The sequence below is a fragment of the Cupressus sempervirens genome, chromosome 9, assembly GCF_028749045.1.
Source record: "Cupressus sempervirens isolate cs-2001-9-10 chromosome 9, ASM2874904v1, whole genome shotgun sequence".
Lineage (NCBI taxonomy): Eukaryota > Viridiplantae > Streptophyta > Pinopsida > Cupressales > Cupressaceae > Cupressus > Cupressus sempervirens.
The window spans coordinates 88612923-88629877 of record NC_143126.1 but is presented as its reverse complement, the minus strand read 5'-3'; the positions used below and the strand labels follow the sequence as shown (position 1 = coordinate 88629877).

The 16955-nt window shown below is 34.2% G+C and overlaps 1 protein-coding gene across 1 annotated transcript; it reads right to left on the bottom strand.

The window, feature by feature from the left end:
* Positions 1-7099: 7099 nt before the first annotated feature.
* On the bottom strand, positions 7100-13251 carry LOC149537757 (uncharacterized). Its single transcript, XM_089799143.1, has 2 exons — positions 12426-13251; positions 7100-7688 (listed from the first exon to the last, which is right to left on the bottom strand). Exons 1-2 carry the CDS (start codon positions 13084-13086, stop codon positions 7204-7206), a joined length of 1146 nt encoding a protein of 381 aa, XP_089655269.1. The 5' UTR covers positions 13087-13251; the 3' UTR covers positions 7100-7203.
* Between the last annotated feature and the right edge of the window lie 3704 nt (positions 13252-16955).

The following is a 16955-nucleotide window of genomic DNA, read 5'->3' as shown; positions in this document are numbered from 1 at the left end:
CAACCTTATCAATTAGTTTTGATCCTATAGCATTTACAATTTCTGTTAAATGTTACATATTCTTAATCCATGTCATGTTTCCTTGGCATGTTATCAGTCCTAATCAATCGTTCAATTTGATCATGGCTTTGATGTACCTGTCATCATCCTAGTCAATCTACATAATTGTCACATTTCATCAAAGGATATTGTCACCTTTTATCAAATCAAACTTGCCAATCATGTACTAATTTATCCTATACGATTAAATAACCCATAATCTAATCCTATGTTGTTTCAATCATTTTCATCTTGCATTACTAATCATTCTTCCTAACTAACATTCTCAATTAATTGATATTTATTAATTAATTGATTCGTCTTTGCAAACTGTGGGAATTCATTACAATTTCCTAAGTTCTATTTTCCACCTCTAATTTCCATTTGTGTGGATATATGGATTTTGAATTCAAATATTCCACATAATCTTGCCACATGGACATCTTACGTCATAGATTCTATCCTCACACTTGGCTAAAATATGTCATAACCCATATATTTTATTCCTTACACATGTTTATAATAAGACTAATTCACCATAGATTATAGACTATAAGTGGATTTGAGGTGTTATATGCATGTCATAGATTCTCCTCCACTTTTAGCCATGTTGACTTCCATGTGTCATAGAATCCTACAAGTGGCTTTGAGGTGTCATATGCACATCATAGATTCTCTTCTACTTTTATGCATATTGACTTTCATGTATCATAGAATCTCACATTTGGCATCTTATGTAATATGTGTCATGGATATCCTAAGAAATATAGTGCCAAGTTGTGTATTTGTGTTGACAAGTGTCACCCTTTCATTCAATTCTCTCCTATTGCATGTTGGCTATAAATTGAGCCTTCTTAGTCCATTTTTCGGTCCTCAACATTTTGTCCTCAACACTTTTGTCTTCAAAATCTATCATCTCTTAGCATCCATTAGGCTAGAAATCACTCTTCTAGTACTCTCAATAGCACCATCTCATCATAGGCTTTTTCTTTCAATTGTATGTAAGATAGGCAATAGGAGCTACATCAAATGGAGAAGAAAGGACGTGGGAGCTACAACTAAAAGAGGGAGTTTTACTTTGTGTTTCTTTCTTTGTTTTAGTTGGATTTTATGGTAGACTAGAATGGTTTTAGTGTATTTTGATTGAGTTTTTTTGATTGCTCATAATATGCTAGGTATTAACTCATTTTCTGGTCCTACACCTATATTACATGGAAAATCTAACTCATAACCAAGAGTATATCGTGACATAATACCATATATATTCTAAGTCAAGTAAAATCCATTAAAACTAACAAATCATAAATCTCACACACCATCAAAGACTCCAAGAGCTCTCCATGTGAAAAATTAGGATATAAACACCTCTTCATATAACAAGAAGATCAGGAAACCTTGTTTAATGTAGCAATGGAATGTATATGAAATATTTTTTAAACATGAGGATAGAAACCAAGAGATCCTTATAATCAATTGTTAGAAAATATCATTCATCCTCTAATTAAGAAGTATACATGGTTCCATACACAGTTCAACACAAATAATCAAGAATATAATCCTAAAGCAAAGAAGATAGAATACACTATATAGCTATACAAATATCCCACTAAAAGTGATTTTGTGCTATACATCGCATCATGATCAACATTACTGCCAAAACTCTATTGCAAGTAAATAAAGCTTCTCATGCACTGTTAACTATTATTATATATTTGACTAAATAAATATATCAGGTACTCCCATTGAAATGTCCCTTTTCTAATTTTATATGATATTTCAAGCCTCAAATCATATCTTTAAAATCAAACAACCAATATTTCAAAGATCCACCAATTTCTCAATAAACCCCAAATCGGGTATGCCAGAAATAGTGCCAAAAGCTTCACAGCTTCACCTATTATTAATAAATCTGAAAGTGGACATTTTTACAAAAATTTGAGCAGCAAACAGCCTATAAAATGATATTTCCAGATCTGTATAACATGCACACAATAGCTCCCAAACGGAAGACAAAAACAATGCTCATCGGGCTCCCGAAAATAGCACAAAATAGCCCAGAATCACCACAAAAACTTAATAATCTATCAAAGAAGTATAATCATATCCAAATACATATATTCAAATCTATTTTAACATCTAAAAGTTTGAAATACAACAGCAACCCAAACTGATATGAAATACTCAACTAGAAACACCAAACTCTTACAAAAACCACACCTGAAAACCCACAAATCTGCACTGTTCAGCACAAAGGAAAACTCTGCATGAGCATGCACATGGAATGGCTTCAAACTCCCGTCCTTAGCCTTCCTAGAAACCTGCAAACTCCCGTTCTTGGGTCTCCTTCTCCACAAGTTTGGCAGCCTTTGAAGAACAACAAAGCAATGCGCAAAAATCAAGTTCTGGAATCCACCCAAAATGCCTCCAAACTCCTTAAAAGAGGGCATAACCCTAACTCACGTCCAAGAGGGGTTAATAAAATATATTTTAATAATAATTTTCATTTATTAGTCCATTAGCTTCCAAAGATTATCCCCTTTTTCCGAAACTTCACCTTTTTGGGCCTGCCTGCCTTAGAAAAGATTATTATTTTTAATTTTTTGAAAAGGGGACATGACACCCATACCTTTTTTTTGTCTCACTATAATAAAAATACTAATGTAATTGAGGTGACCAAGAATAAAGCTTACTATAAAATATCCACATCAAGTAATTTACAAGATTTGCATAAATGCGACATGCATAATTGAGTGATGGAATTTGAATGCATTTATTCCCACCCTAGTAGAATGGATATTCCCAACATAGATACACTATAATGATTGATATGAGGGCTCATTAGGTGTTGACAATGCCTTTGGCTAACTTCTAGGAGCTTCTAATAACATTTTTTTATCCCTTAAACTATCACCCAATATTCTTTCTCATGATTGCAGAGGACTAGACACTATCCTATCCATGGGTGGTGCATTGGGCATTACTCTATTGGGATCTACTCCTTTTCTTGGCATTAAAGATATTTTGGTGATTGCAAAGGGTCTTCCTAGTTCAAGCACTGGTAATGTGGAAATATGTGGTGGGAAGGGTGCTTTTTGCTCTTGGAATTTTTTTAGGTGAATTAGGTCTATTAAGCATCTTTGGTGGGAATAACTTTGCCAAAGATACTGATCCATTTTTGTTGTTCCTCCTAAGGTGAAACCTTGACCTCTAACTTGTGTCAAGACCTCCCCTATGATGGCCTATGACATGGATGTGGTTGAAAATGTGGAGTACTTCCAACGTTATGTGTTAGCTTTTAGATTATTTGAATGCTAGCCATTTTTACCTAATGTACATCAATGGGTGACATATTCTCAAACCCTTGGTTTTAGGTAATATTAAGCTTTTCCCTTGTGCAAGGGGATTGTATTATTATTGTTTTTCCTTGCTTTAAGGAGCGAGATCTAGTAATGAGCAAGTTGTGGGCTTAGATGAGTCACTATCTTTTGACCAAACCTTGGGCAGCCTCCTTCAACCCTTTGACAAAACCTCTCAATGTGTGTCTAAAGTGGCTTTGTCTTCACAATATTTTCCTTCATTTTCAACATAATTCTTGTTTTGAGGACATCAACAACTATATTGGCTATTTTCTATAGTACAACTATCATGGGCCTCTCCACCTTTGCATGCATTTTGGTTGATATCAATATCTCCACACCTCTCCCTAGATATGTGGTTCTCATGGTGAGGGATAGGTAATGGACCCTATCGGTGGATTTGAGGGCCTACAATTTCGATGTTGTTGATACTTCTCTACTAGTCACCTACAATAGATTGTTCACTCTTGCAATGTATAGATGTTGTCACTTGGTGGAAGGATGTTAATGATGAACATTTAACTAATATGGGTCTAACAATGCATCAAAATTGATGATGACTACCCTCTCAATGATACTCGTATTGCATTTATGGCCTTTGCACCCTTGTGGATCCTACTCATCATGTTGGTGCAACCCCCTATGACCACAACGACCCTTCTTTATCTGCTACTTTACTCTTCCCCAATCTTTCACTGGTAATTCACAACCTTCTTAACACTATGCCCCTTGTGTTGGCAGCTTTTCTAATAGGGTTTTACTACTTTCTCACCCTTGTGGTGGGGATCCTAGTGATAGTATTGTCTATATAGTTGTCTGATGACATAGGGAAAATCATTCTTTAGCTTCTTATTCCCTTCTCCATGTTGTGGGTGAGTTGTGGACCCACTCTTGAGGTGGGCTACTACCTTTTATTCGAGAGAGTAGTTTATGGTGTGTCCTTGTAACAATGAGCACCTTTACTGTTAGTGTATTTTTTCTCTATTTTGACACCTATGGATTGTTGTTGCGTAAGGGACAACACCCTTGTTTCGATACTGTTTTATGTTCCAATATCTCAACACCAAATCAATGTCATCTAAAATGAAGATAACTAAGGATAAAATGTATATTTCCAAGACTTAAACACCAAGATTAATGCTATAATTTATTCCATAAACAAATACACATAAGAAAACCAATATATTAATAAGAAAAGTCCAAATACCCATGTGTCAATCTATAATCATTTCCAACTGAAAAATTTGTAAGAGTTTAAACACAATCTTTCCACATATGTACAAATTGGAGATATTGATTAACATATAAACTTGCAAAACCATCTCTCTTTAAATCAAAATCCACTGCTCCCAAACATTCATATCATTAAATAATCTAAACCAATGGAATATTATAGATCTACAAATCAGCAACCTTTTAGAAAAACTACAAAGTCCACTAAGGAACCAAGTTGTCCAAATCATTCAAATAATAAAATGACCTACTCCACAACTCCCCATGAAATAAAGGAAACAAGTTTTTTAGAAGTCTACAGAATATAAACATACTAGTTTCACAACCCATAAAAATCAATGGTAAATCATCCAATGTTTCATGCAACCAAGGACTAAAACCACGAACCCAACATAAGAACTTCAAATCATATTATAAGTAGTAAAATTTTTCCCATGTTACTAGGGACCTAAATCACCCACCCAAAATGAACAACCTTTTCACTCCACATGATCATTGTTTTACTGCACATAACCACAAAGAACATGACCAAAGATACCATGCAAGAGGAGTGTTGCATATTGCTCATAGGAGCTTCATGTCACCACCACATGACTACCTTCATAGAATATTAGATCCTCTTCTATAAACTTGCATTGCTCATTATAAATCTCATTGCCAATATCCATGTAACAGGCAAATGTCACAACTTCCAATCTCATGAATATACAAAGTAATGTTAATACACAAAACCTCCATTGAAGTCCACAAGCCTCCAATAACTCTTGCTTATATAAATCAAGCTATAATACTAAACATCAATTTTATTAAAAAAATCTCTAATCTTGTTGTTAATCATCAAGGCTCCATTCATATTATGATATCAATTCTTGGGATATAAGACAAACTACTAAAATATGAGTATCTAAAAATTGTATGTAAATGAAAAACAAGCTAACTTAATTTGGAACCAACATGCAAAGATCCAACGTCTCTAATGCTGAATCAACCACTTCAACATGCTTGATTAAAAAAAAACTTAAATAGAATTAAAACTACAATAAAATAAAGATAACATTACCATAAGATATTAGTAATAAAAGTCACAAATCTCAAGCATGAAGTGATCACCTTACAATACAAGATTTACATTTGAGATGAAACTATGCTAACAAGAGAGGCCATTCATGTATTATCATCTTCAAATGCAAGATTACAATACGTTCACTTTTTTCTCCCTTTTTTTATGTCTTCAATTCAATAGCAACTTTGTAGTCATCAAATTCTATTTCGACCACCATTACTTCTACTTATATAACATTTCTATCATTTAAATGGGACATCCTAGTTGCTTATCATATGCCAACTCCTCCCTCAGATAAATAAGTATTAATGTCATAAAATAATTTATTGTTATTGTTTTACTCAACTATTTGATTGTTAATGCTTATCATATCCCAACACCTCTCTTAGATAAGTCTAAGTATAAATGTCATAATTTGATATGTTACAATTGTTTTACCCTACTACATGAGTGTTCTTATTTTATATGGTGCTTTTCTTTAAATATGACTGCATTAGGTGACAAAACAACCTCATAGAAAGTTAGCTGCCCCAAACTACACTGTCCTCCAAAACTCTTATCCAATAAATAGTAAATATTTATTGATAAAATTTATTTACCAATATATGATTAAAAACTAATTACCATACAAATAACAATTAAACTGTGGATAGTGAATCCCTCATCCCTTATAAATGGTTTATAAACAATACAAAAAAATAATTATATGACCAAAGGTTTACAAAATCCTAATTGAAACCATAGCTTACGATACCTAAATGCAAAAACACCCCAGCATAGATTGGAATGCTTCGTTAATAAAGGAAATATCTCGTGCCTTTTATGTAGAATGTGAAGCAATATCTAGCGCAGAAAACAAGTATACGTTGAAAGTGTTTTAAAGGTGACAGAGTTTTTTGGAACTTTTTAATTTTCAAACATTAGAGCAAATGCAACAGACGTGTTCAAATATGGAACTGTTGAGAAGACATGTGAAGTGTTTGACATAATACTTGTGTGAATGTGCATGGAAAATTTTACAATCATGATATTGCTATTCATAAGAATTTGAATAATATGAATGAATGAACTATGAAATTGTATTGTATCACTATTGTATCTTCAGTACTACCTAAATACTTGTTTGTGTTTCCTCTAGATCTAGCTGGAAAAAAAATCAGAACTCGTGTAAATTACAAAGAATAAATAAAGCAAGAAACATATAACTTCTGAACAGGTGGAGAAACCTGTGTAAATTACAATGAATAAAGAAAAACAAATGCAAAAATTAAGCATGTAATTTCTGACGAGATGGAGATCTGGAACTAACAGAGAACTGCAAGTGTTAACCCAAGAACTCAAATTGCAGAAACTTAAAAAGCCCAAATTATTAAAAATAAAGCTAAAAAGATTACCGAAAAGAGGAATATAGAGAAATAGAAGTATGTCATTGAATAATACAGTTATGAAAACGGTGACCAGTTAACAGAGATTAATGTTACAGTAGAGCTTGAAAGTTTCTAGACCCTGGTTTTATGCAGATTTGTCATATGTTCCTGACTTAACATATTGCAGCCTGCCATCTGCAAAGTACCTGGTAGAAATTACCCTCACCCTGTTTTCATTTACCACCCAGCTCACATAGTATGCATGAGCTTTGCCTATTGCAGCCTCTAAAGGAGCAAAAACAGTGAATCCATAAGGAAGGTGTATCAGAATATACTTGCAGTCCATGGCACTTTCATCTTCTTCACTCAATCCACCTCTGAAGCCTTTCCAAACTGCCCGTCTACTTGACATTTCAAGATGTGTATTGATGCTCATTTCTGTCCCAACAAAGGTTCCCTCTGGCTCACTTCTGCTTTCTTCAAGAAGGGCTCTGTGATGCTTCCAAATAGTTCCCTGCCATGAAGGCTCTGGTCTCTTATCATTTTCCCTCGTCTCCTCAAGCATTAAAGCTACCCCCATCTTGCCTTCAAAGTCATAGCCAACAATAACAGGGGCCCTGGCATCAGGAGCTGGAAGCAAAAACAACCAAATGATTGAGTTCTGAAAGGTGTTTTTTGGAATCAACGTGGCAAACTGATCAAATTTGAAGATTTGTTTCATAGAATCAAGCTTTCTTGGAGCTCACACCCTTAGTTGATCCTTCCCAATTTACAACTAGCATGAGTCAAAATTTAAAAGTTTCATTTTCCTTTTCGTTTGCAAGAGGCTCGAGCATAGAGTTAGAAAAAGTAAACTATGATTTGGGCGCTTTACATAATGAAGAGGAATTAGAAAGGATTAGCATCACAGGAAATCTATGTATTTTCAGGCCTATCCCAAAAGAATGGTGCATGATCCGTAGAAATTCAGATAATAGCATTCCACTTACATAGCACTGATATGTCAAACTAAAAATGTTAATGACATTCAATTACTCATTTTTAAAACTGCAAAACTAAACTCACAAAAAAGACAGAAAAAATATTTATAAAATCTTAAGGGGCAAAATATTATTTAAACATCATACCCAATAAATTGAGTATATATGAAATTTGTTGTGTTGCCAACTACAAACTGTAAATTGGAAGCTTTACAAGCAAGGTTGCCAGTTGCCATGAAACGATTCAGAATAGAGACGAAACCATGAAAAATTTAAGTTAGCATTGAAGACCCTATGGAGAAGACTTATAAAAGCTATTTGCAAGCAGGTGATAAAACTCAACAGAATTATCAGAGTTTGCGGGCAATCCTCAAACAGAATTATTTGTTGAATTGATTCAAGAGCTGGAAAAGGATGATATTGTGGGCAACGTCTAACCAGAATGGTAGATGCACTTTTAACCAAATTAATTATTAATTAAACTTTTTTCACATCTTGTACTGTATATAAAGACTTACGGTAAAATAGTGAATCTAGTGTGCTGGATTGACATTGGTGGGATTGTGGTGGGATAATTTCCAAGAGCGCTTGTGTAAGGTGTATTTCCTCCAATAGAACCGAAGTAGAGACTGATCTCATTATGGCTTTTGATTCTTCTTATTACCATTAGAAGGCTCGCACATGTTTATGTGGGTGTGGAGGTTAGATGATATGTGAACACCTGACAGCCAGGAATATTAAAAAGTATGTTCAATTCATCTCGTGTCACAGATGTAGTAGAGAATTGTTCTTAAAACACTTTCTGTCAATCAATCAGTTTATGGGATCACAAAAATTCATTTTTCAGTGTTTTGAAGCCTGAGCTATTCTAGTTCTATGTGTTGCAGCATGAGGGGCTTGTTGAAGAGTGTGCTGAAGATGAAGAGTGGCAAGTTGGGCTAGGCGAATAGCCAATTTCATTATACATCCCAATGAGTGGGGCTAGAATGATTCGATTCCTCAATGATAGTCTAGTTAGGAGAGACTTAAACCCAATTGGGTTAAGTCAGAATTAAAAGCAGCGGTAGATTTTAAAGCAGGGGTTTTGAGAGCACTTCTCGGTTCCTCTGTTCCTCTGTTTCAGTGATATTAGAATTGTTTCCAAGAGATAGTTCTTCTATAAAACTCACAGGATAGAAAAGTCTAAAGGTGATGGGTGGAGATGTTTGTGGGAAGAGGCCATTAAAAATAATGCGTGAAGGAATTGTAACTGGAAGATGAGGGGATGGCAGAAGAAAGAGAAAGGGATGATACACGGGATGAAGAAACCTTTTTTTATCAGCAAGGGTTAATACTTTAGTAGCTGGACCTGGAGGACGGGAAGGGACATGGGAGAAAGTTTGACTTTGAAATGGGTTCAGCTAAAGAATGTGCTTTGGGAAAGAGGATGCCATCATATGTAGTTGCTTATCCTCTTCATCATTCAATTTGATGAATTTCTGCTGTCAAATATTGAGTTTGGTTATCTATTGAGCATTCTACTGAGAGTTGGTGACCATTGAGCTTCATTTAACTAACCTTCATTTGTAGACATGTTCAGGTTTATATCTGACTCTGGCAGTGTCAGCAATGGCTTGTATCAGTCTTTTATAGAAATGATGAACTGAAGTCATGTAGTTCTTATATGCATTGCAAAGTATTTGTAATTATATTTGGAATGTGCAGATGTGAAATCAGGTTTGGAAGAGCGAGAATGATGTTGGTGGATCTTGCACAAGGGATTAGGATTTGTTGGATGTAAGAGAGGGTATTTCAGGAGTTTAACAACAAGTGGCTGAAGCAGATTAAGTGAAGAGCACAGGATAACGAAGAGGTGCTGTGGAAGAGAGGAAGAAAGCCTCAATTGGGAATTTTCCTGTGGATGCTCCAACCTGTTCCTGCATCCCCAAAGCATCCATTGTGCCCCAATTTAAAAAATGCAATTGGAAAAAAAATATATGATGTCGAATGAAAGCATTTGAAAAACCTCCTTACACTACTCTTCTCTAATCAGTAGCTTTTGGATGCATTTGATATGGTTTTTGACAGTTTTATACTTATTCGATATAGTTGTTAGCAGTTCCGATACTTATGTGAATGAATATTGGACTGTTTGCTTTGCACTTGTTTAGTTTGTATACTTGTCGACTTTAACTTAAAATGATATCATTTTGAATTGATCCAATGGCTAGATTCTCGCTCTCATGCTATAGATATAAAACAATAGCTATCTCTACAAGACCAACAACAATACCAATCTTATTTTGTTTTATGCTCACCATTTTGTGAAATTATATAACTAAACTTAATCTGAGAACATGATGGAATCATTGAGATACCCTAGAATGATGATTGGAAAAGAAAGGCTTATCTCACTAACCAATTTATTCATTTATCTTTCTGGTAAGACAATAATCCAAAGAGGCTCTTTCATTCTGGTTAATGAATGTTCCAACATAGTGGGCTTAGATCTCAAGTCAATTAAGCCACCATGTTACCAAACTGTGCTAAACTTAACTAATTTGTCACTCGATATAGAAAACACAGAATTAACATATGAAAAAGCATAGAGAACTCTATTTATATGTTCCAAGGTGTTTCCAAAACGAAGACACTAGGACAGCAGGGGACGTGCTTCATGGACTACAGAACAGTAGAGGATGTGTTTTGGGGACAGTAGTCCAAGGGCCATTGTTTGGGGAAAGAGGATGAGCACATTTGAAATATTTCACTCACTATGTCAAAGAAGAAACCCCCTCAAGAAAATTCACACATCTCACAAAGACTTTCAAACTTCTTCAAATGAAAATGGAATTCTAGAAACTACATAACAATAGTTGGAACAATGCACCGCCAATAATTTGACTTAGATCATCACAAAAAAAGGGCAAAGCAAGTCCAATAAATTCTTAAGATTTGAGACTCGACGAAATTAGCAAGAAGGAATAAGATGTTCTTACAAGGAAAGACAACAGGCTGAAACCAATGAAGAAGTTAAATTAATTGCATAGATCACATATAACAATAGTCTCAGAACCAACTTTAAAGAAGCTAAAAATATTGAAGTGTGGAGGAAAGTTATGCAAATTGACTATGATACTCTTTCAAAAAAATAGACTGTAGTTGTTGGTTAATCCTCCATGATGTTGCAAGCCTGTTAGCTGCAAATGGGTCCTTCAAAACAAGTATAAAGCAATGGGCTCACTTGACAAACAATATATGATGAAGAAAACTTTGCACCTATAGTGGACTATCATTCATACTTCGAATAGTGCTCTCAAGGAAAGAGTGTATATTACTCAACTAAAAGAATATGTAGTTAACGGTCAAGAACGCCTTGCATACAAGCTTATCCAATTTTTATGGTTTGAAGCAAGGCCAAAGAGCATGTTATGAAAAACTCCCCAAGCATCTCTTGAAGAAGAATTTCAAGCACTTTGAATTTGATAATCCAAAGGTTGACAAAACAGTTGTATACTTAGTTGTTTATGTGAATGATTTGTTCATAACAAGTAACAACAAACTTTGATAACCAAAAGGTTCACAAAACAGTTGTATATCCAGTTCTTTATGTGAATGATTTGTTCATAATAACAACGAAGACACATAAAAGGTTTGAAATAACTAATGTGGGACACCTTTATTACTATCTGGATATTTAAGTGATTGAAAAAACCAAGTATATCTTCATCACCCAACTAAAATATATTGGTGCGTTTCCAAGCAGCAGCTAGTGCCAATGCTTACCTCAGAAGAAGCAGTGTATATGACAGCTTCCAGAGCAATTAGGGAAACATTATGGCTCAGAATATTCTTAAAGATTTGTAGAAATGACAAGCTTCCTCAAGTCCTCGCCTAGTTGACAATACCTTTGCTATCAAAATGGAAAATGTCCAATCTTTCATGACCAAACCAAACACCTCAACACAAATTTTCATTTGATTTGATATCAAGTGAAAGATGATAATGTACAACTCAAATATTTTCTGACTAGAAACCAGCAAGCAGATATTCTTACCCAAACATTTGAACAAAAGAAGTTTGAAATATTTAGAGAAACGCCTACTTCAGCTGCAATCCCTTTAAAATGGGGAAATTTAAATATTGATGTTTATAAGCTAGTTCTATAAATCAATTCTCCTATTTTAGTTTCTCTGAGGGAATTAAAAAATTCGTCAATTCCTTACCAATGACTCTGTAATTATTCAGTTGTTTTTAACGAATATATATCATTCCGCAAAGAATTGTCTTGGAAAGTGGGGCACATAAGATACTACACCTACAGTATCCAACCATAATGGGTACTCAATTTTAAGCAATCAATCTGATAACCTTAAAAAATATTATATGATAAGAATGATCCACTCACATGCCATGAAATGCATCTCATTGAAAACAACAGATTTGGGGTCATTGGGCTTGAGGGCGAGCTGTACCCAACCAAGATCTCCATTAGGGAACTGAAGAATTCTATGGTCAATAGAATTAGGATGCCAAATACCATCTTGGAGGCTGTGCTTAAATTCATACATAGCCCAGGGCCCTCCCTCCCAATTAACATCAGGCCCCTCTCCACTGCTCTCATACCACTGATTCCTGTGATACAAATGCACACGCTCCTTATCCACCGGCCACAGAGACCTCACGGACTTGTAAATCTTGGTAATCTGAGGGCCGTCCGTGGGCTGCCACATGCTCCACAGCCCATGCCAGTGTTTCCAGTGATGTCGCGAGTTCCACTCCCAATGCTCATCTGGGGTTAGCTGCTGCACTTCAGTTTCGCCCTCAGTTCCTTCTGTGTCGGGCACTTTTTCCAGTTGCTGTGACATGCTGAGTGCTCTTGGAGGATGAGAAAGTGATATATTTGTGGGCTTCAACGAAATAGGTTGAATCTTTGATACCTTGATAAAGGAGGGTTCAGCTGGTAATTTGAATTTGGGGGCTAACCCGTGAGATTGGAAAGAACCCACAATCTGATTTGGGAAACTAAATAGTTTGGAGCCCCAGGATACTTGAGTTGGGAGTTGCATAACTGTATTTGAATTGCTCGCAACATCTAGAGATCGTCTTGCCAAAACCTACATCTTATAAAAGCCATACGTTTCGGCAAACTCCGAATGGACAAAATAATTGCTACAGGCAGGCTTTCACCATCTCGGCACCTTCACTAAAAGCTACTATGTTAATCTAGTGATAAAATGGTGCATGTTGTGAATATTCAATGTAAACTAAATCTGAAATAAATGGTACACAATGTCAGCTTTTAATGGGCCCGGCTATCCTTCCTACTATCGAGTAAATTTGAAATTTTTATTTTTATTTTTTTACTTCTTTTGGTGCATTTTGTCCAGAAAAGCCGCTTTTAATAGTCTACTTATATTGTCAAGTTTCAACCTTCTAGATTTGTTTTTGTTATATACAATATCCAAACTATGTCCTTTCTGCATAATATTAAAAGAATACAATTTTTTTTTTTTTTAAATTTTAATCTTTACAAAATATTTGTAGCTATATCATATGGGAGCACAAGTCATCCATTCAGCCAAATCAATCCTTGCTTCATTCCTTTTCAAATTTATTTTTATAACATCTTTTTATGTAATATTTATTTTATTTAATTTATTTAATTTCTTTACTTTGATATTTTTATTTAATTTTTCTATAAATTTAATATATCTATATTTCTAGAAATGTATGTAAAGCGTATGAAGAGATATTAATTAATTTAAAGATTGTTGTTATCTAATTGAATGTAGTTTAACCTACATAAATGACTAGACATTATTTTGTTGTTTCTTTTTGTACTTTCGATCATTGATGTTAAATCCATTTGAAGGGTCATTTAACTTGGACGAAAATATAATGACAATCTACATTCTATTATGTTGATTTTCAAGTTTTCAAGAAATGTTTGTTTCAATAGAATTTTCTATACACAAGTACACTCTTCACATTAAAATAACATTTGGATTGAGTTCATATGTTATGTATTTAGTGCAACATATCATAAATATTTAGCTATGTAGTCAATGAATTTTTTGAAAAGGCTTTAGAAACTTTTGAGAAAATGTAATTGATGGATGCAAAGAAAAAATTGTGGCCTAATGCTTAAGGACTTGAGTCATCTTAAAATTAGTCAAAAGTGGTGACTTGTTGATGTGAGTATTGGGACCAATCTCATATGTAAAATAAAATACTAAGTATCATATCACCTTATGAACAAGGAAATTTCAAATGCTAAATAATGTAACAAATGTTTGGGCAAATGAAGCAACCCCAAGGTTTACAATGTGAACAAACAACATTGTATTGGATATAACTTAGTTGAATTTGATGTTATATTGATGGTATTCATAAAGGGACTTACACTATTCTTCCCAAACTTTACCAATTGTTCTCTCTCAAAGTGGTTGGAACTTGAATATCAATTTACTTGAACTTCAAATAAAGATAAGAAGAACAAAATCTTTTGATAATCTAAGATACTTTCTAAGGACAATGATATTAAAAGATGATGCTGAGATGCGTAAATTCCTTAAACAAGCTTTGCTTCGCCAAGTGCAACTACACAAAGATGATGAAATCCTCAAAGGTAACAAAGAACTTTTATATATTTAAACATTCATCCAAAAACCAATTTTGGTGCAATCTAAACGAACAACCACAATCAAAATTAATGCTTAAAGTGAGTTCATACTAACCATACAATTCTTTTTGCAATCAACAGACAACCAATGAGATGTGTTGGAAATATAAGAGGAGTAACTAAGAGGGGAGGGGTGAATCAATTACTACTAAAATAAATCCCAAATCCCTTAGATGTTGGTACTAAATTACAATCTGAGAACTGATTACTGTTGATGCTTGGTAAACACACATAAATGTTGTAACTCGATAAGTGTTTAATCATGCAAACTTTAGATGTTATTTGTGATTACCATTACTTTAACTTAGTTGCAAACACATAAAGAAAATAGCATGAACATATTTGACACAAGGATTTAACGTGGAAATCCAATTTGGGAAAAACCACTAATTGCAACTAGTTACTATTTTCACACTTATGAAGTGAGCCTTGTTAGGAGCCAACCCTATTAAAGGTTACAAAACACACTGTTACGTGTGACCCTGTTAAAAGATTTAATCACCCTATTAGGAGTGGCATTGTTAGAGGTCTTGAGACAATTCAATAGAACTACCACCTTGTTAGAGGATTTACAAATAGTTGTTAAGCCAACTATGTTAAGAGATTTCAGATCACTGCTATAATGGTTAGAGAGTGATAATGAGATGACCCACTTTTAATGCAACTAAATTATTGAGTGCAAATCTCAGTTCTAGCTTGTACTTGATCCTTCCTAATTGAATATAGCTTTTTTGCTTCGCAAGGATATTTTGCTTATCCTTCAAATTTGCTTCCTCTCTTCATCAGTTAATCTTTAATACATTCATCACATCTTCACACTTACACTCTTTGAATCCACAACTTGACCTTATGCTTGTATCATTCATATTGTCAAGTTGGCTCATATACAAATTAGAATAATTATATTCATCACCTTAGTTGGCTAGAACCAATAGACAAATAAATTAAGCTTAATATGCCCAAAATAAGAAATTCCTTCATTAGCCGACCTAGCTTGGTAGACACTAACTTAGAAATGATTTCCTATGTTAAACAACATAAGCTCAGTTAACACTGCAAACTTGCAAAGATCCTTTGGCAACCGAGTGAGCTCGGTTAACAATGGTTCCATCCAACTTTCCTTCATTAACCAAGTGTTCTTGGTTAACACTCATCTTCTATAGACTTTCCTTTGACACCTGAGTGAACTTGGTAGATACTGCTTTCTAAACTAGGCAATCATAGGAATGCTTGGTAGACACAGAAAATTGTCTTCACTGCCCGAGTGTGCTCGACATAAACTGACTGATAATGATATGACATTTGTGTAACATTAAAGACAATACACAATTAATCAATTGTATCCAATAGAGATGAACTTGGAATTAATCATCCATCTTCATGTCTCCATTCAATCAATGAACTTTAACTAAACTTTGAAGAAATAGAAACCATGTAACATGTTGAAACAATACATAAAAGATCACCATATCTTTATTGAAAGCAATATATTGAATTCAAATATAGTTCTAGCAACAGCCTCTGATCAAGCCTCCTAATGCTACTTTGACTTTTTTTCTCTTAATATTAATGATTAATTGGCTAAGTCCTTATAAATGAGAAGGTCAAGCCTTTTATAGGCCTCTCAGTTATAATGAAGAGCCTATATTAATTTAAATTGATGACAAAGATAATTCTAAGTAAACCCTAAATATTTTTTTTACAACTACTAGTACAAAATATTCAATATCATATAATGGTGTATTTCATATGATATGTGTTGAGCACAACATACCATAATATTTAGCTAACTTTTAATCAATGAATTTGTTGAAAAGGCTTTAGAGACTTTCAAGAATATGTAACTAATGGACTCAAAGTGAAAAATGTGGCCTAATGATTAAGGTCTTGAGTTATCTTGAAATTAGTGGGGAGTGGTGACCTATTTGTTAGTATAATTAAATATTTTATTGAAATGGATTGATTGGGACATTTCTTATGATATGACTTTCCAATATCATCAAGCCATGTAATCAATGCATTTACATTGACACCTAATCAATCCCTGATCCAGTGAACTACCAATCTCCAAGCACACTGCAACATGAATTGAAGGCGCCTCATCCATTGCCTTGTTGACTTGACCACATTCATGTGATCTAAATATGAAGATCCTCATCAATAGGAGACCCAATCCATGCCAGAAATCTAGTAATTTTTATATTAAAAACTTGCATTTCTTGCATCATTTTTCATTAAATTTGATGGGCATAT

What these genes read in the sequence shown, in the direction of transcription:
- LOC149537757 (XM_089799143.1), bottom strand. Translation starts at nt 13,086, where the DNA reads ATGCAACTCCCAACTCAAGTATCCTGGGGCTCCAAACTATTTAGTTTC. An exon ending in TGAGATGCATTTCATGGCAT is followed by an intron (nt 7,689 to 12,425) that starts GTGAGTGGATCA and finishes TTTTGCTTCCAG; the next exon opens with CTCCTGATGCCAGGGCCCCT.